General features: G+C 41.4%; 1 protein-coding gene across 3 annotated transcripts; it reads right to left on the bottom strand.

Moving 5' to 3' along the window:
- On the bottom strand, positions 311-24,833 carry ALAS2 (5'-aminolevulinate synthase 2). Of its 3 annotated transcripts, none has more exons than XM_003360337.4 (11): positions 24,727-24,833; positions 18,891-19,086; positions 18,112-18,234; positions 17,172-17,282; positions 14,342-14,564; positions 13,605-13,789; positions 10,688-10,867; positions 7,797-7,961; positions 6,958-7,226; positions 5,172-5,334; positions 311-601 (listed from the first exon to the last, which is right to left on the bottom strand). In XM_003360337.4, the coding sequence occupies exons 2-11, from the start codon at positions 19,069-19,071 to the stop codon at positions 438-440; spliced, it is 1,764 nt and encodes a 587-aa protein (XP_003360385.1). In that variant the 5' UTR covers positions 19,072-19,086; positions 24,727-24,833; the 3' UTR covers positions 311-437. The 3 variants fall into 3 exon arrangements, with proteins under 3 accessions (XP_003360385.1, XP_005673726.1, XP_003360386.1); XM_005673669.3 differs by having other exon boundaries at positions 18,106-18,234; XM_003360338.4 differs by lacking the exon at positions 17,172-17,282.

Here is a 26,015-nt window from a genome sequence, read left to right on the forward strand (position 1 = left end):
TTCCGTCTCTTGGCTTCGGGTGCTACCTGGGGTCCAGGTTTACAGGCCTACCATAGAGTTAATTCCTGGATTTTTGTTGAAACCATGGGGAAAGAGCTATTTCATATAAACTTGACAAGTGTCCTGGCTCTTTGTGCAACTCACTGTGTAGTTTTTGGCCTCTTCTTTTTTCTAAATCTCTATTTCCCTGTCAGTAAAACAGTGTGGTCAGACCAACAGGTGATTTGTGATTTCCTTAAGGCTCTGCCACTTGTCTGAGTGGGGTCAAGTATAATGCAGTTGTCTGTTCTCTGTCAAACAAAGGGTAACATATGCTGCACTTTGCTCTTTATTTTCAGACTCAAGTCAGTTAAAGGCACACAGCAAAGCAGAGGACAGGAGGCAGCCTAGCCCCAAGTGAAGTACAGGTGGACTGGGGATCCAAGGAAGCTGGTTTCTCAGGCATAGGTGGTGACATACTGGGGCCCCATGTTCCCAAAGTAGGAACGTTCCCACTCACTCATCAGCTCGAAGTGCACAGGTCGGCGACAGAAATTGCAGGCAGTCATAGATACATCCTGGAGGGGCAGCCCCACCTCAATCCAGGCTGCCAGCAGCTTCTCTGAAGGTGGTAGCAGGGAGGGGAGGGAAAGAATTGGTTAGAGTAAGTCCTAATCCCTGTGTTACAGTACAGATATGCCAAGATACCCTCAACACATTGAGATGTCTCAGAACCAGAAGTAGCCTCCTCTATTTGCTCCATTGTGTGCTGTGAATGTTACCATTTGTATATGGGTGCTGTGCTATATAAACAATTGGGAAGCACTCATTTGACCTGATTTGAAGCTATACTGGCCTGGCCTGGACCACTCCCTAAGTATAAGACATGCTGTGGCCTAAGAGATGAATCTATCTGCTTGGGATCTCCTAGCCTGGTGAGGAAGACGACACTGACAGTAACCACACAGTTTCGTCAGTATTGTGACCTGGGAGCCTGGGGCAGGGGTTTTTCCTAGAGGGGGTGGGAACCCAGAGGACAGAACCTGACCTCACTGTCAGTTGTGTCCCAGGTTTCTGTCCTTGGCTGTTTTTCATGCTCACTCCCTGGGTGATCTTACCTAATTTTATGGCTTAAGCACCATTGGTATGCTGATGATCTGAAATTTTCGTCTCTAGCCCAAACCTCTCCTGAATTCTAGAATTGTATATCCAATTGCCTTTTTATAGTTTTACCTGGATATCTAATAGGCATCTCTAACTTAACAGGAGCACAACTGAGCTACTAATCTCCCCACCCTCCACCAAGCTTACTCTACTCTTAGCCTTACCCATCTTGGTTGATGGCAATTCCAGTTGCTCAATACAGAAATGCTTTTTTTTTTCCTTTCTTCCTTCCCTCCCTTCTTCCTTCCTTTCTTTCCTTCCTTTCTTCCTTCCTTCCTCCCTCCCTCTCTCTCTCTGTCTTTCTTCTTTCTTTCTTTCTTTCTTCCTTTCTTTCTTTCTTTCTTTCTTTCTTTCTTCCTTCCTTCCTTCCTTCCTTCCTTCCTTCCTTTCTTTCTTTCTTTCTTTCTTTTTTTCTTTCTTCCTTCCTTCCTTTCTTTCTTTCTTTCTTTCTTTTTTTCTTTCTTTCTTTCTTTCTTTCTTTCTTTCTTTCTTTCTTTCTTTCTTTCTTTCTTTCTTTCTTTCTTTTCTTTTCTTTTCTTTTCTTTCTTTCTTCTTTCCTTTTGCCTTTTTAGGGCCACAAGTGCTATATATGGAAGTTCCCAGGTTAGGGGTCGAATTGTAGCTGCAACTGCTGGCCTATGCCACAGCCACAGCAACACAGAATTGGAGATGCGTCTATGACCTACACCATAGCTAATGGCAATGCCGGATCCTTGACCCACTGAGCGAGGCCACAGATCAAACCAGCATCCTCATGGATACTAGTTGCGTTCGTTAACATTTAGCCACAATGGGGACTCCTCAATATGGAAATGTTTGAGCCAACTTTATTTTTCTCTTTCTCCTAGCACACATCCAATTTATCAGCAAATGCCATTGGCTTTACCTTCAACACTTGACCACTTCTCATGACCTTCAATACTATCCTCACGTCTGAGCTACCATCATCTCTTAACCTGAGGTTCTGTAGTAGGCTTCTAAGGGATCTCCCTGCTTCCACTCTTTCTTTCTTTCAGTCTATTCTCAACACAGAAGGCAGAGAAATTCTTTAAAATCCCAAATCAGATATATTACTCTTCTGCTTAAATCCTTCAGAAAGCTCTCTATTTCAGAGTTAAAGCCATAGTCCTTCCAATGGCTTATAATATTCTACACAGTCTGGCCCCACGTTATCCCTCCTCAGTTTTCTCTTTCCTTCTTGTTCACACCACTCCATCCACACTCATTTACTTACTGTTCTTCAAATACAGAAGGAATACTCCTGTGTTAAGGTTTTCCCTGTCAGGCTGTTCTCTCTGTCTGGGATGCCCTTCCCTTAATTTCTGCCCAGGTAACTTCTTCGCCTCCTTCAACTTTGCTTACTTGTCACCTTGGTGTTCTCTACTCTTATCACTCTGTTTAATGTTACAGCTCTCGTCCAAGCTAGCTCCTGTAAACCCCGGCACCTTCTATCTCTTTTTTCTTCCTCTTTTTTTCCCATTATGCTTAGAACTACCATGCAATTTAATTTGCTAATTATTAAAAGGGTTTTTTTACTATCTCCTGCCAGTAGAATGTAAGCTCCAGAAGGACAGGGATTTTTATGTCTGTTTTGTTTATTACTGGATCCCCAGAAACTTGTACACAGTGGGTACTCAGTAATGTGGTCAAAGGATGAATTAAAGGATGTCTGATTTGAGTTCCTGTTGTGGCTCAGCAGGTTAAGAACCTGACTACTATCCATGAGGATGTGGATTCAATCCCCGACCTCCCTCATTGGGTTAAGGATCTGGGATTGCCACAAGCTGCAGTGTAGGTCGCAGATGTGGCTCAGATCTTGCATTGCTGTGGCTGTGGTGTAGGCCGGCAGCAGCAGCTCTGATTTGACCCTTAGCTCGGGAACTTCCATATGCTTCAGGTGAGGCCCTAAAAAGAAAAAAAAAGGGGGGGGGAATGCCTGATTAAGTCTAGAAGATGCAAAAGAGGAAGCCAGAGGAAGGGGTGAGTGAGGGCATTCCAATCAGAAGGGAGAGTCATTAGTAACGTCCCAGAGGTAAGAGTCTAGAGCAAAATTTAGGAACTATAAGTCATTCAATGTAGCTGAAGAAATAAAACAAATGTGGAGAAGAGGTGAGCACATAGAGATCACCATGTTAAAGGCACTGAATACCATGCCATGGAGCTTTGACTATTCTACAGGCCAATGGTCTCCAATTTTGGGGCTATACATCCCATCAGTTACAAAAGTTCTAACATGTCCTCCAATCTCTATGAGTTTTTTATACACTATAGACAATTATCATTGTCTTTATATTAGAGGTCATTATCAGTAATGCTTAATTTCCTATTTTTTAAGATAAAAAGTAAGCAAAATTCTAATAAATCCCCTTATCCTGTGGATTATCTTGCACACCTCACCTTGGACACAATATGACAATGTAGAAAGGTTTAAGCAAGTAGCTATATGGTCATGTTTTTAGAACAATCCTTCTGGTGGTCAGTATGGATAAGGGATGAGAAGGAAGCAAGAGAGAAGCAGGAAAATTAGGAGAAAAATCACATTGACATGGATTAAAGAAGTGGCACTGGAGAAGAGATTTGAGAGAGATTGTAGAGAACATATGCAAGATTTTATGATGGGTTTGCTGTGAGATTGAAAGACTGATTGGTGGAATCATGGTGAATGCCTCTCATATTTCCTGCCTGCAAAAGTCCAACATAAGTGGACACTCCAGAGGACTGAGAGTACCAAGAGCTCTATAATTGAAGCCCGGAGCAACTGAGGGGACTGAGCAAAAGGTCTAGAAGTCTAGATGGTCAGCTCAGGGAGGTGGTACATCTAGTAATTATGAGCACGGAGATAGAAACAGACTCCCCAGTTCAAATCTAGCAGCTGTGTGACCTTAATTTCCACATATATAAAATGGAAATGCTAATAATACTATTTCTACCCCATGAGGATTAGATGAGTTAATACATGCAACATGTTTAGAACAGTTCTTGGCACATGGTAAATAATAAATACTGGCTAGCATTATTTGATGTTTGTAAGTGACTGAACAAATGGCACCTACCTATCTTGTCTCCCTTGAACTATCATTCTGCATCTGTTGCAAATTCATGCCATCTGTTTTCCTACCTCTGTGTCTATGCTATGGAATTTCCTTATTCTGGAATGTCCTTATACCATACCACATGTACTTCAAGGTGCAGCAGCAGCAATTCCTAACCTACAATGCTTGCTTATTTTCACCTTTCTTACCTTCTCTAGCCATAAATGAGCACTCTCGTTCCAGTTCCCAGAATATTGGAACTCATTACACTGGACCAATACCATTCACATTTATGTCTGTCTCCTTTTCTATACCATCATCTGCCTACATGTCTTTGACCCAACAGACATAGAATGAGAACATGCTCTATGGCAGGTCCTGCACCCAACAGAAATCCAGTAAACTTTAGGTGAGTTGACAAATTGGTATCTTTCAGGATAAAACCCAAGCTACTCAGTCAGCTCTACAAGCTTCTAAATCTTGTATTGTCTTTAGATTCATAGATAAACACTCTCCTCCCCCAATTCATTCTTACTACCCTACATTCCAGTCATACCTACTTATTGTTCTTGATATATCCCAGGCTACTTCTTACCCTTCTTGCCTTTCTTCATGCTCTTTTTTCTGCTGGGAATACTCCTTCCATACCCTCTTTCTTCTCTTGGTCCAATACCACACACCTTTGCAAGACTCAGCTCAGGTGTCACCTCCATTAGGAAGCCTGTCTTGAATCTCAGAAGTTGGGTGAGGCCTCTCCTCTCTGCTCCCACAACTCCCCCATGCATTGTCTTTGTTGAACTTTGATCACCTCTTGAAGTCATTGTTTGGGTCTGCTATGGCCTCCTCAACCAAACTGAATCCCCTAGTATAGAACCTGGCACACAATGGATGTTCCAGAAATATATTTTTAAGCTGAATGGAATCCATTCTCAACTTCTTCAGGTACTGGGGCTGAAGGGAAGGAAAGTGCTGTAGGAATCCATGTTGAGGACTTACCCACAAAGTCTTCCATCATCTGAGGGCTGTGGTGGGGGGAGGGTGCCAGGCGCAGCAGCTCCTCACCCCTGGGGACAGTTGGGTAGTTGATGGCCTGCACATAGATTCCATGCTTGGAGAGAAGGAGGTCACATATCCTGCTGTTCAGTGCTGCATTGCCCACCTAGGTTCAGGAGAAAAGCCTATCAGTATCTGTCACCCTGGCCCCACTATCACTAGCTCCATTAATCAGGTGGAGGGAATCAGATCAAAGAACACTAGCAAAGTTGGTGACATATTTTTTAATGAGACTTGGTCAGTGGCAGATCTAGAATTTCTCAAGGAGTTGCTCAAAAGTGGTGGTCAAATTTAAGATGCATGCACTACAGTGTTCATAGCAGTACTACCTACAATATCTGTGACATGGAAACAACCCAAGTCCCACCAACAAATGATTGGCTTAAGACGATGTGGTCTATATATTCAATGGAATATTACTCAGCCATAAAAAATTGAAATATTGCCATTTGTAGAAACATGGATGGACCTAGAGAATATCATACTAAGCGAAGTAAGAGAAAGACAAATATGATATCACTTATATGTGGAATCTAAAAAAATAATAAAAATCTGTAAAAAAAATCAGAAATAGACAGAAAACAAACTTATAGATATGTAAGGAAAAAGGGAATGGGGAGGGATAAATTAGGAGTATGGAATTAACAGATACAAATTATACATAAAACAGATAAGCAATAAAGATTTACTGTATAACACATGGAACTATATTCCATATCTTGTAATAACCTATACTGGAAAATAATTTGAAAAATATATATATAACTGAATCACCGCTGTACACTGAAACTAACATTGTAAATCATCTATACTTCAAAAAAAATTAAAGGCGGTGAAGGTGGTGCCAGGGACCTTGTCTTGAAGCTGTTTGCAGAGCAAGCACACTGGTTTTACTTAGCTAGTATATTGATTTGGGGTGGTTCTGGGTAAGAAGATAAACCCTTCAAGCCCCCTCTGGGATGTTGTCATTGGGTTAATTAAAGAAATATATTTACAAAAGCAGTCTTTCAAGGGAACATTGGGTTAGCCCAAGAACAGTGACTATTTCTTTCTCATCCATAAAAAAGTCACAAAAATATGTCCTTCCCATACCCTAACTTATTGACACACACAAATAGATGCCATTTAAGAAAGAATTATCAGTTCATTTTAAAAGGCAGTGCATACTCAAACATACTTGAGAATCCAAAGTAGCAGCTACTCCCATGGATTTTGATTTTCTGTTTTCTGACTTCAGTTCTCAGTAAGAAATACATTTCACAACATGACTGAACTATATACACATACACATAAACATGCATATACACAACTGAAACACATTTCTCATAATATGATAACCTTACTGTGTGTGATTTACTCCAACATTTCCTATTGTTTCTTCTATTTTTTAATGATAGTCATAACCCATTAAACTGATTTTGTGACCCATTAATGGTCTAGATCCACAGTTTGAAAAAACACTGAATTATAGGTCAGTATTCAATATTGTGAGGATCAGGAAAGTCTAATAAACATGAGATAATAGCTGATGCAAAAAATAAAAAATAAAAAAAAACACTGGTTAATCCAGAATGGCTGATCATTTTTTGAAAAGGGTCACAAAAGTCACAATAAGGAGGATGGTTAACAGGAAAGCAGAGTTGAGAGGAGCAGGTGTTGGTTTGCTGGGTATGAGGAGGCGCCCAGAAGAGATAGGCGGAAAGGGTAATAGGTAGTATGGGGCTCTCACCCGAATGGGGATGATGTGGCTAGGGCATGGGATGACAGGAAGGCCCCTGTCCATCAGTAGCTGGCGCATGTGCTTGACATTGCGCTGGTGGGCCCGCCTCAGGGCTTGGCCTTCCTCTCCCTTGAGCAGCCGCACGGATTCCAGAGCCCCAGAGAGCACCATGGGAGGCAGTGAAGTGGTGAAGATGAAACCAGCAGCATAGGAGCGCACCATGTCCACCAAGTCACGAGTGCTGGCAATGTAGCCACCCACACAGCCAAAGGCCTTGCCTGGAGACAGGGAGGAGTAAGAAGAGGATATGCACAGACCCCATTGTAAGTCCCCTGAGGAACAGGGTCATGCCCCAGATAACACAAGGAGGTGCATCAGAAGCTGGAGCTCCACGCTCCCTTCCCAGGCCTCTGTTCATCTCTCCTGTCCATGACAAGGCAGACAGAGCTGAAAATTCTGCTGCTTTGAGATAGGAGTTTCAAGGAAAGCCTGCCATATGCAGTGACTAGATAGGCAGGAGCTGGGTGGGGACCTTCAAATAGGCCCCAAAGTGGAGCTAAAAGTGAAGCTTGGAGCTGGGGTGGGGAAGGAGTTTAGAACTACAATTCTCTACTTAGATGAACATGGCTATTTGGCTCAGCTCAGGGGGCCTTCTCAAAGAACCCTCCCAGACTTTCTCAACTCTGCAGTGGGGTGGGAGTGGGAGGAGAGAATCCAGGATTTCCTTGGCCTGGGGTTGTAAATTCTACCCCAATAGCTCCTGCAACTTTGGGGAGGAGTAAGAAAAGGGTATTCTAGGGGCCTTCTTTCTGGATTGTATATAAGGGTAACCCAAGGGACTCACTCACCAAGAGTTCCAGAGATGATGTCAATCTTATGCATAATTCCATCACGCTCCCCAATCCCAGCGCCTCGGGACCCATACAGTCCTACAGCATGAACCTCATCCACAAAAGTCAGAGCCCCATACTGGTGAGCCACATCACACAACTCTTCAAGGGGACAGATGGCACCTGAGCAAAGCCAATGGATAGAGGTAGATTATAACCCTTCCCCAGTTCCATCTCCAGCATGGAATTTGCAACCATAACTATATTGGGTTGGGAAAGGGGGACAGTGTTCGCCCTCATTTGGGACTATGCCAAACTTCTTTGTGTGTGTTGACTGGTTTCAGCTCACTCCCATCTAAGCTGTGTGTGTGTGTGTGTGTGTGTGTGTGTGTGTGTGTGTGTGTGTGTGTTCCACAACTCATGATTAAGGCTTGCCTCTCTGTCTTTTTATTTTTACTTCATTTTGATAATATCTGTCCCCTTGTTTATGCTATTTGCCAGCCTCTCTCTGCATCTTTATTTTTTCTTACAAGTCTGTGTATTTCCATCTAGGATTGGCACTAGACTATATGATGGCTTTGTTCAAATAAATTGAAAACAAAAATCACCTTTTGCTCCAGGTTAATGTAGTCCTGATTTCAGATCCCATTCACGTCCTCAACCAAGTGCTGTTGGCAGCCCTTTCAATATCATTATTCTTCATGGGTCCTCACTATTTCTATCTTTCTGCCTTTCTGTAACTTTCTCTCTCTTTTTGTGGCTATTTCCATCTTTGGTTCTGCAGCTCTATTTTTCTGTCTCTGCCTTTGTTTTTCTCTCTCCTCTCCTCTTCCTCCCTCTGTTTCTTTGTCTCTCTCACTCGGTCCCTCACCTTCCTCTTTCACTTCTCCATTTCTCACCATTTGTGTCACTTTATGTATACCTTTCTGACTTCAGAATTTCTCCGTATCTTTGTGTCTCTTTCTGAGTTTCTTTGTATCTGCATTTCTGTCTTTTCTGTGTCTCTGTGGGAATGTATTTCTTTCTCATCTCTGTCAATGTTGTTACCTGAGGGCACCCTCCCACAGACTCAGTCTCAATTGATTAAATGAAAATGAATTAGAAGTAACTGTTTCTATATATTTTCCATGAAGATTTACCATTTCCCCTATTATCCTAGGCATCATCTATGCTGTTAGTTGTTTTAAGCTCTTCAAATGGCTGTAAATCTTATATATAGGCAACGTGTGGGACAACATGAGGGGAGACGACCACAAGAGTTGGAGCTAAAACAAAGAGAACAGTGTGATGGCTCAAGAATTATTTCAATGGGAGTAACTCTGTCCTATGATTGACAGTTTAGGTAGGGTTTCCATAAAAAAAAAATAAGGAATCATGTATTTGCATGTGTAAGGAAGTAGAATTGTCTCAACATGGTTTACACTAGAGAAATAATGAATTAAAATAATTTCTGTGGCAGAAATATAATCACTGCTACTTGCAGAAATGTGGGAGAGGGCACAAGAATAAATTCCTTACATGTATTAACTAATAATTCTCACAGCTCTTCTATTTTTTTTTGTCTTTTTGTTGTTGTTGTTGTTGTTGTTGTTGTTGTTGCTATTTCTTGGGCCGCTCCCGCGGCATATGGAGGTTCCCAGGCTAGGGGTTGAATCGGAGCTGTAGCCACCGGCCTACGCCAGAGCCACAGCAACGCAGGATCCGAGCCGCGTCTGCAACCTACACCACAGCTCACGGCAACGCCAGATCGTCAACCCACTGAGCAAGGGCAGGGACCGAACCCGTAACCTCATGGTTCCTAGTCGGATTCATTAACCACTGTGCCACGACGGGAACTCCCAGCTCTTCTATTTTTATCATCTCCATTTTTAAAAGTAAGGCAACTGAGACACAGAACAATTAAGAAACTTGCCCAAGCTAATAAGTTGTCATGCTGGGATTTGAACATGAATGGTCTAGTTCCACAGCCTGTGCATCACCACTGATTGATGCTGATGGCACTTACATTTGCTAAATCAGAGAATACAGTGGACTCTCTTTTTTTTTTTTTCTTGTAAAAGTGACAAATTGAAATGAAGTGAGGGCCTCTTACCTTTAATAATTCCAAAAAGTTTATGCATAAAACACTTTATTTCTGCTTAAAAGGGACAGCAATAGAATGATATGAGTATTGTTTCACTTCGGGAAAGAAAAGAAGTATGATGATAAAGTTCATTTATTTCTACTCAGATCATAATAAATGGCATGTCTTCCATCATCTCTAATTCTTACAAACATATATTTTACCTTGGGGAAAACTGAAGCTCAGATAGCTAAAGAGTTAACCAAGTTCAGAGAGCTGGTAAGTGCCAGAGGCGGGATTTAAACCAAGGTCTATCCGATCTGAAAACCTGTTTTGATTCCAATACTTCATACTGGACATTGAAAAAGACCCTTGGCAATTGGGAAATTTTCTGTTGCAGAAATAAGACACTGGGATGATTGGTTTGCACATCATTTCCAATGGAGAGACTGTCATGTGAAGGAATTGGAATCATACATCCTAGGGTACAGTTACTCAATTCGGCACCAATTTACTGAGCCAACCAATTGGGTACTGTCTCTGCACTTTTCTTTCTTAACTTTTGAGATCAGTGTAATAGCTGCCTCCATTCTTTTTCATTTACTGGCTGTGTGACTTTGGGCAAGTCATATCACTTGTTTGTATCTCAGTTTCCTCATGTAAATAAATAGAAATAATAATTGCACCTACTTCATAGAATTGTGTGAAGAGTAAGTGAAGTAAGACACATAAAATACTAATGATTTTGCTTGACACATAATTACCACTCTATAAATGTTAGCTGTTATCATTATCATCATTTTTTGTGAGACCAATTTTAGAAATATACATCCACACATATGCATACCATCCATGGAGTGAACAGTCTCAAAGGCCACAATTTTGGGTGTCACGGGGTTGGACTTCTCTAGAAGCTTCTTCAGATGCTCAGGGTCATTGTGCCTGAAGACAAATTTGACTGCTCCACTATTGCGGATACCTTGGATCATTGAAGCATGGTTGCCTGCATCTGAATAAATCTCACACCCTGAAGAACCAGATGCATAATTATTAAGCTTCTGTCCCAGTATTCACACTTCAATCTCATGACTGACATGGCAGGGGCAGAGAGCCAATCCTTTCCTCCCTCTGAAGACTTGGTCTCTGTCCTCTGGAAGATTTTGTAATACTTCTTCCTCTCTTGGAAGAATTCCTCTGCCCTGAAACTCTAATCCCCTATACCCTTCACTCTAGGCATTTCTAACCCTAGCCTGTCCTTTGATTATCTTGTGGCAGAGGAAATTTAAATTTCTCAAGAAGCTCTAGAGTCTCCTAAGGATAGGGCCTAGGTTCCTTCTCCCAGACGCCAAGATTAAGCCTTAGAAAGGAGTTTATCCTGGGGAATATCCCAGTCTAATGAGTTGGACTGATGCTAGATTCTTTCTGATATGAATGAAATTCCAATTCTTCCAGGTAGAATCCTCTCTCTTTATTGTTATAGGGTAGATACTCATCAGAGTTTCACAGTTTGAATCATAAGCTCATGACAAGTCACAGACAGAAGGGCCATTTGTGAACATGGAATCTAGGCCTTTAATGTACAAGTGAGAAATGTAAGGTCCAGAGAGGAGAAGACCTTTCTCTAAGATCTGAGGAATGCAGGGGTCTTTACTGGACAATGCTGGAAGATCATGTAGAGATGGGAAATTGGTGGAGAGAGTTGATTCCTGGGCTTCCCAAGCTGCACTTTGGAACTGTGACCCTTCATTAGTGCAAGGGATCACTTCTACCTGCAAAAATCAGGCATGACTTCCTGGAGGATCTGCTGTGAAAGATAAGTAGATTGGGAGTTTCTTGAGAGCAGGAACCACACCTTTTTTTTATTTTTGGCCATCCCTATAGCATGTGGAAGTTCTGGGGTCAGGGACTGAAACCGTGCCACAGTAGTGACAGTGCCAGATCCTTAACCAGCTGAGCCACCCAGGAAATCCCAGAAACACATTTTTTTTAATCTTTCTGTCTCTGGTACCCAGATTAAGGCTAAGTGTGCAGTAGATGCTAAGTAAAGTTTCTTGAATGAATGGATGAAAAAACAAATTACTGATTTTTAAGTGAGTGAATATTACTGGATGGAAGAATATGGAAGAGCGAGAAGAGGGATGTCAAAAGATGAAGCTAAAGTGGTAGGTAGAGGCCATATTATTGAGATCTTTAGAAGGCATGATAAAGCATTTGGATTTGGTCCTAAGGCCAGTGGGGAACTATTAAAGGTTTGGGGCAAGGGGTAACAAAGGCAGGTTTTCATTTTTAAAATATCATCTAACTGTTGTGAAGAATATATTGTAGGAAGGCAAAGGTGAAATCATGAAAATGATGTTGGTCTAGGCTGGCAGAGGAAATGGAAAGAAGTTGAATTCTAATGGCTGAAGAGGTAGATTCATTGAAAACATTCCCAAAGATGTTGGTTTTAGTTGAGGTTATGTGTGATCTCAGAAAAAAATTTTCTGAGAAGCAGTAGAGATGTTTACAGTGTGCTGAAAAATCAGCAAGAAGTGAGGAAGTAGATAGAAACTGTGGAGGCTTCTCTCAAGCAGCTTGTCTGTAAATAGGGAGGACAGTAGTTAGTGACTAGAGAAATTTTTTTGGGGGGGGGATTACAAGGTACTTCAACATGTTTAAAGAGAGGGAGAGACTGAAGATAGAGGATGGAGAGGGGAAACTTATAGATCAAGATTCCTGAGGAGGAAGACACAGATCACCAATGTAAGGATCAGTCAACAAGAAAAAGGGCACCTCTTCCATTGTGACAGGCAAGAAGGAACAAGGCGAGGACATGTGGGAATGCTCATGAGTTTGTAGGTAGTTTGAGGTAAGAAGTTGAGGACATTACTATTTGGGGGTCTTCTATTTTCTGTGTTGTAGGAAGTGAAGTCATCTGCTGTGGGTGTGGGTGAGGTGCAGGTATAAGAAGGCTGAGGAGAATGAGGGTTTGGCAAAGTTTCCCTGGAGACTTGGAAAGCTGACTATGGAAACAAGATTGCCAGATAGCATAGAGGATCTGTTAGAGGTTGGGGACCATAAATTTTTCGTGGCTCCCATATGAACAATTATCTAAGTCCAGGATTGACATAGAGAAGGTGGAAAGTTATATTCATCTTGGTTTGGGCTGTGATGGAAGGATGACAGGCTTATGAGTTGAGGACAATATTGCCTAGAGAGTGGAGAGCAGGAGGATGGGATCTGGATGGGATGTGTTATTCAAGTGAAGGGATTGGCTTTAGGCAGGAGAGATGTGTCTTCAACTTGTAAAAGAAGAGAAGGAAAGAAGGGTAGATGAACAGTCAGGTAAATTTGTGGATTTGGTGGCTACAAGTTAAAGGAGTTCTTGTCTGGTGGCTTCTGTTTTCTTCATGATGTAAGATGTGAGGTTATTTGCTAAAACTGAAGGAGGTAGCTATAGGTTTTAGAAGAGGGAAAAAAGTTTGAAAAAAGTTCATGTAAGGATATAAAGTGTTAAGAGTGCAGTTGAGTTGGGAAGTGACACATTTATGTCACCCTTCTGTGAGGTTAGGCAATGTTCCTCAGTAGTAGTCTTAAGCCTATGCGCAGAAGGGGAGAAAGGAGAGGCATATGGTCATCCAGAGTTGAAAACATGAAAGGTGAGTAAGAAAGGAAGGACAGTGGCAGCAAGTGAACTCATAAGATGGGGAAGGAGTGATGGAGGTAGTAAGACTAGATGCCATAGTACAGGATACCAGCCCTGAACAAAACTCAGGCAGGCTTACCTGGCAGGATCTTGGCCAAGGTGAAGAGAGTGGAGTCATTGGCCACAAAACAGGAAGAGAAGAGTAGGGCTGAATCCTTCTGGTGCAATTCAGCCAGCTCCTGCTCCACCTCGACATGAAACTTACTGGTACCCGAGATGTTGCGGGTGCCACCAGCTCCAGCTCCATGACGCTGCAGGGTCTCTCTGCTCAGGAGAAAACAGAGGGAAGAAAAGGAAAAGAAACCATTGTCAGATACTGAGGAACTGAGTAGATTTCTATTCCTTGATGGGGGTTAATATTGACTTAGTGATTCTCTATGAGCTGTGTCTTATACAACCAAGTAGAGGACAGGATAGGGACAACGGGGAGAAATGGCCCTTCCTTCTCAGGCTGAAGGCACTCAGATAAAGGGAGAAGCTGGGTTGAGCTTGATTAGGTTGGAAGACCTTCTAGAGAAGGCTGCACAACCTCTTTGGTAATACTCATTCTGCAGCCAGAGTAAAAGCTCATGGCGAATGGGCCTTGCTCAGTTTCTTATCCTTTCCTCCATAGCGCTGGACACCAAAGAGTTTGGAAAACATGGTTTGTTGACTTAGTTCATGTCTGAAGATTAGATTTGCTGAAGGAACTCAACAAAAGGGATGTTGGGTGGAACCTAGGTTTCTACTCTCAGCTCTGTCTTTTTTTTCCATTTGTGGCCTTGGCTCTTCTCTGGACATATCCCTACAACTCATGGTTCAGACCCTGCTACTCACTGTGTGGCTTGCAAGACTCGAGGATGCCGGCTCATGCCCAGGTAGTCATTACTGCACCAGACAGACACATCCTTTGAGGGCACAGATGCCTCAAAGAAGTGTTCGGCAAAGGGATAAGCATCAGCCCAGCGGTTCACAGTCTTGAACACACGGTAGGTGTGGTCCTGTTTCTTCTCCATGATCTTGTCCCTAAAAAACTGGTCATAACCAAAGAAATGGTTTCCTGTGGGAGTAGATATAGGGATGAAAATAATTCATTTTAAATCACTTCTTGGTTAGTCCATCTTTTATTCATTATTTTATTTTGAGTTCTCCAATTCTTTTTCCATTTATTCATTTATTTGATCAGTCATTAACTTATTATCTGCCATTTTCTATTACTTCAAACATTAATGCTTTATTCAACCATCCCATTCCTTACACACTGGCTTATTAACTTAATAATTCATTTATATATTCACTCAGGCTTCCTACCCCTGGCATGGCCTCATCTCTTTTCCCGAGTTTAGTATGGCAGCCTCCGTACCAGAATCACTACTTCCAGTTTCAGTGGAAATAGTTTTGACAGATCTGGCTTATAGTCTTATCTCTGTAACTTCTTAGTTTTGTGGCCTTGAGCAAGTTATGAATCCTCTTAGTTTTAATGTCTTCATCTGCAGAATGGGGCTAATATCTTCCTTGTGAAATTGTGACCATCTGATGACAAACAGAATGTAATACACCCAGACTAATATCTGGTATATGATAGTATTGTGACTATAGTAATATAGTAGTCATAGTAATAATAATAATAATAATAATAATAAATATTTAATTATATTTATTGTAGCCAACATTTAATAAGTGCCTATTACATGCAATGCCCTCTCTTAGGAACTTTATGGATATTATTTCATTTATTCCTAACAACAACCATATGTGGAAAGTTCTATTAGTATCTCCTTTTACAGATGAGGAAATGGAGGCATATAGAGGTTAGGTAACTTGACCAAGGTCATATAGCACATAAGTGGCCTATAAATAAGTACCTAAAGTCCTTAAAGTCTGCTTCTTTAACCACTCTTACTACAAAATGGAGCAACCATATTTTAAGGATAAATTGAAATACTATATGCCAAAGGACGTGTTAAACTCTAGAACTCTATACATGAGACAGATATCATGATCATTGCAGATGGAAACTATGTAATGGGGGTGTAAACTGGTAACATCACTGCTGCAGTGGTCTTTGGAAATATGTAGCAAAGGTTTTTAAAATGCACATGCCGACATACCTAGGGAAATACTTGAAGCATATTTAACAGAAAATTATTGATATTCAGAATTCATTTTTTAAGAAACTGAACAGTTACTATGAAAAAATATAACCCAGTAGAAAAACAGGTAAAGAATATAAACAGACAATTCAATAAATGTAGAAAAAGATGCTTAATGAGGGGAAATCAAACTGCAAAAATAAATTTTCACCCGTCAAATTGATAAAATTTTAAAAGTTTGATAAAGTTTGATAATATCAAGTTGTGGGGAGGATATGAGAATATGAATTCTCTCTTTGATAACTGGTACACCTCCTTGGAAGACTAATTGCAATATTTATTAATATTGAAAATATACACACCCTTACATTCTCAAAATTCCCACCTCTTGGTGCCTATTCTAGAGAAACACTTATGTGTAGGAAGAGGTACATTCAAGGATATTTGTTGCACCACTGTTCGTAATAATAAAAATTGGAAGTAACCCAATAGAAGACTAATTAATGTCTAGTATATCCATACTAAGTTTAAGATAATACTATATATTATCTTTGGGTACATTTATTTGTATGCATAATGAACATACAATATAAAGTGGAGGAATACATACAAAAATTGGGAAAAAATTACCTGAGATATAGGTGCTTGATTAGCTAAATGACATTTGATCCATGCTACAGAACACATTTCAATGATTAATAATTATTATGCAGTTCTATGTTTAGGGACATGGAATTATGCCCGTGACTCATCATAAGTTAACAAAGCATAAGTAAGATCACATTTCTTATTTTTTTGCTTTGTAGGGCCACAGCCACCGGCCTATGCCACAGCCACAGCAATGGGGGATCCAAGCCACATCTGCGACCTACACCACAGCTCATGGCAACACCAGATCTTTAACCCACTGAGCAAGGCCAGGGATTGAACCTGCAACCTCATGGTTCTTAGTCAGATTCATTTATGCTGCACCACTAAGGGAACTCCAAGATCACATTTCTAATACAAACATGTGTGTGTGGGGGGGGGGGTCATAGAAAAATATCTGGAAGAAAGTATAACAAAAAATTACTGGTGGATAATGGAACTCTGAGTGATTTGAATTTTCCTCTTTATACTTTCCTGTATCTGTTGAAAAATATTTTACAATGAATTGGATCCATTTTATATTGGGAAAATAAAACATTTCATTATGAAAATGAATATAAACACATACAAGAGAGGGGAAAAATTTCTCTATGAAGAGTGAGAGTTGTTGAGGGAAACATGCAGAAAAGATACTAGGAATAAACCTAATATTTAATGAGGCTTCATAACTAGTTAGAGGCACTTGCATATGTAATTGGAATTTTATTTACTTCTCATGATAAACTTGATGTATTAAAAATCCTGCTTCAGGCAAGTGACTTACTGTCCAAAGCACACAGATTCATCAAGTGCCAGCACTAAACTTTAAACTCAGACTCCCTTTGACTCTAAAATATATCTTTGCCATTTCTTCTACTGTGGCAGAAACACTTTTAGCATCCCTTCCATATTCCTATTCCTTTTTACTTTCACCTCAGCAAACTCACCAGGCATATTGTTCTGAATCAGGTGTGTGACTTTCTTTGAATTTTTCTCTGGATCCTGGGCACTGGAGAATGGCTTCTTCAAGCTGGCTGAGGCCAGGGAGATGGGGAGGTCTGAGAGGGAATATGGGATTCATTGGCCATGAAGAAAGGGGGTAGGGGAAGAAAACATCTCTGTCCTCTTTAAACTTAATGTAACATAAAAATTCAAGATTAGGAAGTAGGGAAGCGTTGTGCAGAGAGAAATATTCTGCAAAGTGAGCCCCTTTTCATCTTCCCAAGTAGAGACTTATGTGTCTGGAAACTTTCTACAAGGTGAATTATACTTCTCCTCCCTCGGATTTTCCCTTGGGTGAGGTAACTGGGTTAGCATTTCTGAGTACTGCATTTGGAAGGTAGATGCAGGGCAGTGTACTTTACCCTTTTCTCTTGAAAGTCATTAAAATTCAATTTTGAAATTTTTATCATTAATAATACTCCAAAAGAGTCTATGAAAGATATTGACAGTGTGGCAACACCTCTCAAGTGTTATAATCTTGGGTGTTCTGCAACAGTTGAGTTGGCTTGGACTCCATACCCTTTTAAATGATGTACCTGCTTGCAAAGGGTACTCTTTCATGCAAATCTATATTATCATAGAATAATATTGCTTAAATGTGCAATCCCAGCTTTGGGATCCATTTAGCCACTCAGGAGAGAGGGGATGGAACTCTAGAGGGCTCATTTTAGACTTATTTAGCTAAAGATTATGGAAGCATATATTTGTGTTGGGGAGGGTGCATTTCAGTCTAAGCTGTTGCCTACCATGATTCCCCTGGAAAAGACTGGAGTTCCATCATGGAATATGTAGTAGCTGTCCCTGGATTAGCCTAGTTCAGGACTGTGATGAATAAAATTCAAGCATTAGGAGTAGAGTTTAGATGAAGTGGAACTTAACTCCAACCTGTCTTGAAAGTCTTCACATCCTCTTGAACTTCTGGGGCTGCCTTCTGCACAATCTTACTCTTCCCATCCTGGAGTTCCGACAGCATGAAGGGACAGTGGCTCTTAGCCCAAGATGGAGAGTCTGTGTAAATTTAAGAGAGTAAGCAGCAGTGAATTTCTAGTTATAAGTTTAAAAAATGGTCACTGAGAGGTACTATATCTCAAAGCTCTGTCTCAGGCTATGTAGATACACAGAGATGAATGTATCTGGTCCCTGTGCTAGGGGAGCTCCTAAGTTGTTGAGAATGGCACATACTGAAGATATATTGTGAACAGTGCTGGGATGGGAAGGAGGAATGGGCTATGGAAATTTAGAAGAGGGAAGGGATATGACCCAGAATTGGAAATGGACAGGCTGGAAGTCTAGGCAGGCTTCGTAGAGGAGATGATGCCTCAGTTAAGTGTTGCATGGGAAGTATGAGATATTCTGGTAAAGATCATGGGAAGAGGGTCATGTGGCAGGAGCACAGAAGTTTGAGGCAATAAAGTTAATCTAGGAAATTTTAAGTAGTTTCAGAATGACTGAAATATATAGAGTGTGAGAGGCATGAGAGTAAGACTCTTGTTAGAGATATTGCCAGAAGTCAGAGCCCAGGTGTATTTTTAGGCCATCTCATTCTTCCTTGACACTTTTCAAATGAACCCTCCCAGTTTTCATGTAGTGATGAACAGTATGACTTGGAACATTGTCTCCAGGACCCAGATATTCTCCCCCATTTTCCAGCAATGACTTCTTACCCCCTCCAGCCTTGGTTGCCTTAAGATGGATTTGAGAACAGGTTGGTCCTTGGGTGGCCAGGATGGGACAGCGTCCAATACCAAACAGGAACTGGTGAGTCTTAATCATCTTGCCCAGGAGGCCTGTGGGGCCCCGGATAAGCACTGGGCAACGCTGTAGCAACATGGCTGCTGCCACCATCTTGAGCCCGAAGTTCTGCAGAAGATGTGGAAGAGATGAGATTTCACCATGAAAGCCTGTCCTAAATCCAAAGGTCATTCCTGTGTTTGATCCTTTGCCTTTAGCTTCTCCACCAATTTTAAAATGTACCAAGAATGTATCAGAGGGGGAGAAATAGGAAACTGACCATTAGGCAAAAGGGCTGAAGGGAAGAGTTCCTATTGGAGATCAGAATGACTAAATTCTGATTCAGTCTCTGCCACTGACCCCCTCTGTGATGGTAAGGATAACTGAAGTGTGATTTTGTGTGGTAGGATGAGAGTTGAGAACCCACCAACACTTTGATAAACACTTAAGGCAAAAACTCTTTTTAAGTCTAGTGGCCTCAACCAAATGAAGATTCAGTCTATTAATGCAGACAGACGCCATTGACCAGGGCTCCTAAAACATGGCTCTGAGTTTTTCCTGAGCATGCCCAGCCAGAGAGACAAGGAGCTTGAGGACACAGCTACCAGTTAAGCAGATTCAGGGAACAGGGCAAAAGGGCACCATGTGCCACGAGATTGGTGTTTTACTGTCTTTAGATTTGCTCCTGGCCTTTGGAAAACCATAGATAGAGAAGTAAGTGAAAGAAAGACCCAAGGGATCTGGGAAACAAGTATATGGCCAAATGAGAGAGACAAAGACTAAGAGGAGAGAAAAATGGCAGAGAGAAGATAAGAAACAGTAAATTAAATACACATAGAAGGCATTCAATAAATATTTGTTGGATTTGTGAGTAAATTAATGAATGAATAGGAACTCAAATGAAAGAGGAGAGTAGGGGAAGTGTCAGAAGGAAAGAAAAATTAGGAAAGATAAAAGGAGGAAAGTAATAGCGAACAGAGGTGCAGTGGTAGTGTTGGAGTTAGAAGAACAGAAATTGTGCAAGAGAGAAAGATCAAAGCCTGAAAGAAAGGGGACTGGTAGAGGTAAGAACATGGAGACGAGGACAGATCCAGGAAAATAAAGGGCAAAAGGCTTATGGTAAATGCATAAGTATAGGGAAAGAGACTGAGATGAGAGAAAAAAAAATCAAAGAGAGAAGAGAAGGGGGAGGGAGGGAGAAAGAGAGAGGGAGATTAACAGAGCAGAGGTAGAGTTAGGGTTAGAGACATATAGAGGGACACAAGAGGGACATGAGGTTAGATCAAGGAGCATGGAGAAATACACAAAGACTCAGAAAACTGAGATCAGGAGAGAAGAGAATTATGCCTAGCAGGGGCAGAGAGTCAGTCAGGTACAAATGTGAAAGAAAAACACTGTTAGAGATTGTAGGGATGGGAGAGAACAACAAGGAAGAGTTAGGGGAAGAGGAGCTTGGCCCTACTAAGGGAAATGAGACTGAGACTGTGTGATAGGGAGAAGGAACTAGATATAAGATCAAAGGATAGAGACAGAGAGGTGGCTAAGTTTGGTTGGGGATTGGGATGAGAGAGGGCTGAGATATACGAAGAGAAAGAGAGCTTGAGAGAGCAAGAAGAAATAGATTAAAAGTAAAAGGGCAAACTAGAGATCTGGCAATCAGAGGGTGAGATAAGTTACGGGACAGGACAATAAGAGAGAGATGGAGGAATGTAGGAAGACTAAAACCCTACCACCACCAGGAGAGACACTGAGTAGAACCTAACAACACCTCTGGTATTTAGGGCCTTATGTTCTGAGAGACAAGTGAACAGAAGCAACCTGTGGCTATGTTGTCATATGGCAACCACCTTTACCTCTTATAGAGCAATACCCTTCCCTTTTAGATCTCACAGGGCAAGGACCCTCCTCCTAACTCACAAAGCAATTTCTTGCACTTGTTCCATCCCAGAACATCCTCCCTCCAACTCTCACAGTTTGTCATAGGAGCACAGGTTGGTATGTGGGGTAGGGTATGTGGTTCTAGAAATTGGGAAAGTCCAGGGGTTGAAAGGACTAAATGAAAGGACTAAATGAAACTCATGTTGAGACTTGAGGACAGTGCCTAAGAGAAAGTGTTAACTTTTCTTATTTGAATTCCAGCTCCCCAACTCCTTGTTGGATGTTCTTGGAAAGTAACTTTCCCTCTTTGAGTCAGCTTTCATCAGCCATCAAATGTTAGGTGTTTATGTCTACCTCACATAGTAGGTATTGAATTGGATTTGACGCCTACCTCATATCTGGAAAAATGAGTTTCTCTTCTCCTGCCTGTCTGCAAAGGCTAAAGTGCTTGGGGCTGAGCCTGCAGACCACAGATAAGGCTCCCAGAGTTTATCACATTTAGGGTCTGACCACTCCCCAAGCTGAGACCAGGGTGTGGGAGAGAAGAGGAGTTCATTTCTAGAATCATGTCTGAGCATCTGGCTGGGCTAACCCTGGCTATTGGTGGTTAGGGAGACAGATGGTCCAAGAAGAGGCAGGCAAGGCAGATGGCCAGGTTCCAGGCTCTTGCGAATTCCTTTCCCCAAACATTAACAGCAATAATGACAACATTGGGCTACGTAATGTGAAGGAAAACCTCCAAGATTAAAAGCAAAATCCAGGCGTTCCCGTCGTGGCTCAGTGGTTAACGAATCTGACTAGGAAGCATGAGGTTGTGGGTTTGATCCCTGGCCTTGCTCAGTGGGTTAAGGATCTGGCATTGCCATGAGCTGCGGTGTAGGTTGCAGACGCAGCTCAGATCTCATGTTGCTGTGGCTCTGGTGTAGTCTGGACAGCTACAGCTCCGATTCGACCCCTAGCCTGGGAATCTCCATATGCCGCAGGAGCAGTCGTAGAAAAGGCAAAAAGACCAAAAAAAAAAAAAAAAAAAAAAAAAAAAAAAAAAAAAAAAAAAAAAGAAAAAAAGCAAAATCCAGTCCTGCCTTGGGATGATGATGCATCCTGCCCCTAGGTATAAAAATAGAAGTTCAGCACACGCGCTCGCGCACACACACATCTCCTCTAAGGGGCTTTAACCATGATTTGTTAAGGCACCTGGGAAAATACAGGTTACTTCTTTGAATTTGTTAAATTATCAAGTTCTTTCAAGCTCCAGTTCCAACTTCTCTGTTCTGATACTGCTTTCCCGAAATTTGCCCTGCCTTACTCGTCTTCCCATCTTTCTGACACATAGCCTTGTAGTCCCGCTAGTTACCTTGAACTCTGTTTCCATTCTATCTCATTGCCTATCATGAGATTGGAGTGAGTAAAATTGAATCAAGAGAGCATTTTAGACAGTTTAGTGTATTAAGAACACAGCCTCTGGATCCAGACTACTTGCATTTGAAACCTGGTTCTACCATTTACTAGCTCTGAGACCTTAGAAAACTCTGCTCTGTGTCTAATATATATATATATTCCATGCCCACTACATGTGGAAATTCCAAGGCCAGAGGTTGAACTCATGCCACAGCCGTGACCCCGGACCACTGTAGTGACAACACTGGATCCTTAATCTGCTGTACCACAAGGGAACTCCAATGTCATATATTTAAAATGTAGATAATAACAAGAACAATCTAATTCATAGGGATGTTGTGAAGATTCAGTAATATAATCTATATAAAGTGTGTAGAAGAGTTCCTATCCTAGAGTAAACACTGAAAAAGTGTTTTTCTAGTCCTCATTTTCTATACAGGGAAAGTGAAAGTATCCAAGGGAAATAATATCATAAATACATCAGGCCAGTTTTGAAAAGCTAAGTCTTGTCTCCTGATTCTTGTCCTTATTTTGTTACAATTTACTATATGAACTTCTCTCTCTGGGCCTCAGTTTCTCCACAGACAGTGGACAAGATAACTTCATAGATTCCATCTAGTTCTAACAGTCATTTGTAGAGTTCTCACTGTGCCAGACCCCTTTGTAAATGCTTCACATATTGACTTATTTAATGTGAAGCCTGTGAGGTATATATTAATGTCAAATTTATTTCAAAGTTGAGGAAACCAAGGACCCAAAAGATTTAAGTAAACTGTTAAGGTCACAGAGCTAGTAAGTAGGAAAACCAGAATTTAGACCTAGTCAGTCTGGTTCCAGAACCTGCTAACTTAACCACCATAGATTTATGATTAAAATATGACTACATATTTTCTTTATTTCTATTTTTAGGGCTGCACCTGCGGCATATGGAAGTTCCCAGGCTAGGGGTCCTATCAGAGCTGTAGCTGCCAGCCTATGCCACAGCCAGAGCAATGCCAGATCTGAGCCACGTCTGCGACCTACACCTCAGCTCATGGCAATGCTGGATCCTCAACCCACTGAGTGAGACCAGAGATTGAATCCATGTCTTCATGGATGCTAGTCAGATTCATTCCCGCTGAGCCATGACAGGAACTCCATACTACATATTTTCTTTACTGAGAGCCTGACTCCAGACTTTAATCCCCTCTGCTGCACTAACAGGTCCCTTTCTGAGACATTTGATTTTGAGCTGTAACCAATGTCTTTACCAAAGGGACAGATTTCTAACTTAAGTGGAATTTCAGGCACTGGTGAACATTCATTAATTTGTTCGTTCTTTCACTCCATCATTTAACAATTTATGCTCCAATCTTTGCCAGGGTCTTCTCAGAACAATGCTTTCAGATAACAGTGAAAACTGGGGCCAAGTGACTGCTTACACCTTAAATTCCTCTCTTGTGTCAGTGGTCAATCTGCAGGGGTTAATCAGAGGGGTTAACCACAACTCTACCCCAGCAGAAAGCCTGAAACCACTCACTGAAGTGTTCCTTGCTCCCAGTCTCCCCTTTGTGGCCTACTTTGTAAGAATCAGTTAAGTCTGGAGGGTACATTGTCACTTCTCTTTAGGAGTTGGAAGCATCAGGCTTTACTTCCTCCTAGCACCCTCTCCATGTCACTGAAGAATCATAGAGAATTTTAGATACCTGGAATCAGAATCCAGAAATTCTCAAGAACAGGAAAATTTAGAAGCCCACAAAATCAAACTTAGAAAAGGTTGCGGAAATTATAGGCCAATTTTTTTTTTCTTTTTTTTCTTTTTTCCAGAGGATGAATGATTTGCTTCATAATAAATTAGAATGAGAATGCAAATTTACTGACTTATAGTGTATGGCCCTTTTAGTGACAAAACATACTTTTCCCATCTTCTCTCTTTATTTATATGAATTATTCATCACTCAATTCCCTCAAATCTCTCCCTAGATTCCCATCACCCCACATTCACTCAGTTTTCTCTCCCTACCTTTGGCCCTCTAGGCTCTGACCCATTGAGCTCTGCTGTTAGCCAAGCAGAGAAGCAGTCAAAATGAGGGTGGAAAGGAGAATTGCCAGAAGAAATATCAATACATCTTTCTGGGGGACAGAGAAAGAAAGGAAGATAGACAGAAAGAGACTGAGAGATACAGAGTAAGTAAAGGCAAGAGATGGAAACGGCGAGAGAGATTTAGAGGAAAAGATACATACCAGTCTCAGGCAAAGGAAAAATAAGAGAAAGCTAGCATGTCAGAGAGTGATGAAGTGAAGTGAGTGGTGTTGAAAACTAACACAGGAGAGGAAACAATGGGGGAAAAGACAAAGTAAGCCTGAAAATAGAGAAAGACAGGAAGAGGCTTGGGATGGGGGATAGAAAATGACAGAGTGACAGATTCTAAGAAACAAAGTCAGATCTAATCAGGCCAGAGAGTCAGTGTATAAGGCTTTGAGGTGGGCAAGCAGACAGAAAGCAACACTTACCTGTTGCCCTGCACTGAGGACGAACGAACGACGGGTGGGTGCTGTGGATCAGGACCTTGTTTTTATCCCTTCCCCCTTGGCTCAGCTCCACCCACCCCGCCTTCTGCTGGTCTGGCTCTGCATTGGCCCCAAAGGTATCTCAGGCCCTTGCTAGAGATAAAACACAATGTAGTCCCCCTTTGCCTCCCCCCTCACTCAGGACTGGCTCCCTCTCTCTATTTTCTTTCTCTTTTCCCTCTGGAGTAGTAAAATGAAATTTCTGGGCTTTGGAAATGACCATCCCTATATAGCTAGGGCACCCTGAGCAAAACCACCTCTCCTACTCTAGTTTTCCTCAACTATAAGAGGAGGGCAATTAAATTCAAAGCAACTGTAGCACAGAGGGAAGGGCTCTCTAACAGCTACTATAGAGGGACATTCAGGCCATTGTAACAATTCAACAACATCATATACAGAAAACACAACACAGTACCTGGTCCAAAAAAATAGCAGCTGATGTTGATTGAGTATTTACTATGCACCAGACCTTTGCTAAGTGCTTTACGTGGATTAATTTAGCCCATCCTCATAAGGACCTTATGAGGTAGGTACTATTAACCACATCTTACAGATGAAGAAACTGGGGCTCAGAAAGGTGAGGTAACTAACTGATAATTACTCAGCTAGTAAATACAGAGCCCAGCTATGAACTCAGGCAGTCTGGTTCCAGAACCTGCACTCTTTAAGCACTATTCTCCTTTTCAGAATATACAGTTAAAATATTGAAGTTTTTTTATTTTTTCTTTTTATGACTGTTTCCTTATCTCTTTGTAATTTTCTTCTCCTATCTTCTCCTTTCCTTCTCAATCCTAGGGCAGCATGATTATGTCATAGCCAGGAAATTTCATCTGTGGGACAGATTATTATTGTTAATATTATATTTACATAAATAGGATCATACTCTATGTACTGATCTGCAATTTACTTTTTTTTTCCATTTGACCGCATGCCAATATGCCATGTAGATCTTTCCAGATAAGTTATTTCTTTTTAGAGGAGTCAATATATTCCAGAATCTGAATGTTACCATAATAATCCCTTATTAATGAAAATTTAGGTTACTTCCAGGGATTACCCCCTTCCTCTATGAATGATACTGCAATAAATATGTTTGGGCATATGTGAGAATATTTTGTTTTTCTCTTTATGGCTGCACCTGTAGCATATGGAATTTCCCAGGCCAAGGGTCTAATTGGAGCTAGAGCTGGGGCCTATGCCACAGCCACAGCAGCACTGGATCTAAGCTGCAT

This window comes from Sus scrofa, chromosome X (genome assembly GCF_000003025.6).
Source record: "Sus scrofa isolate TJ Tabasco breed Duroc chromosome X, Sscrofa11.1, whole genome shotgun sequence".
NCBI classification, from domain to species: domain Eukaryota; kingdom Metazoa; phylum Chordata; class Mammalia; order Artiodactyla; family Suidae; genus Sus; species Sus scrofa.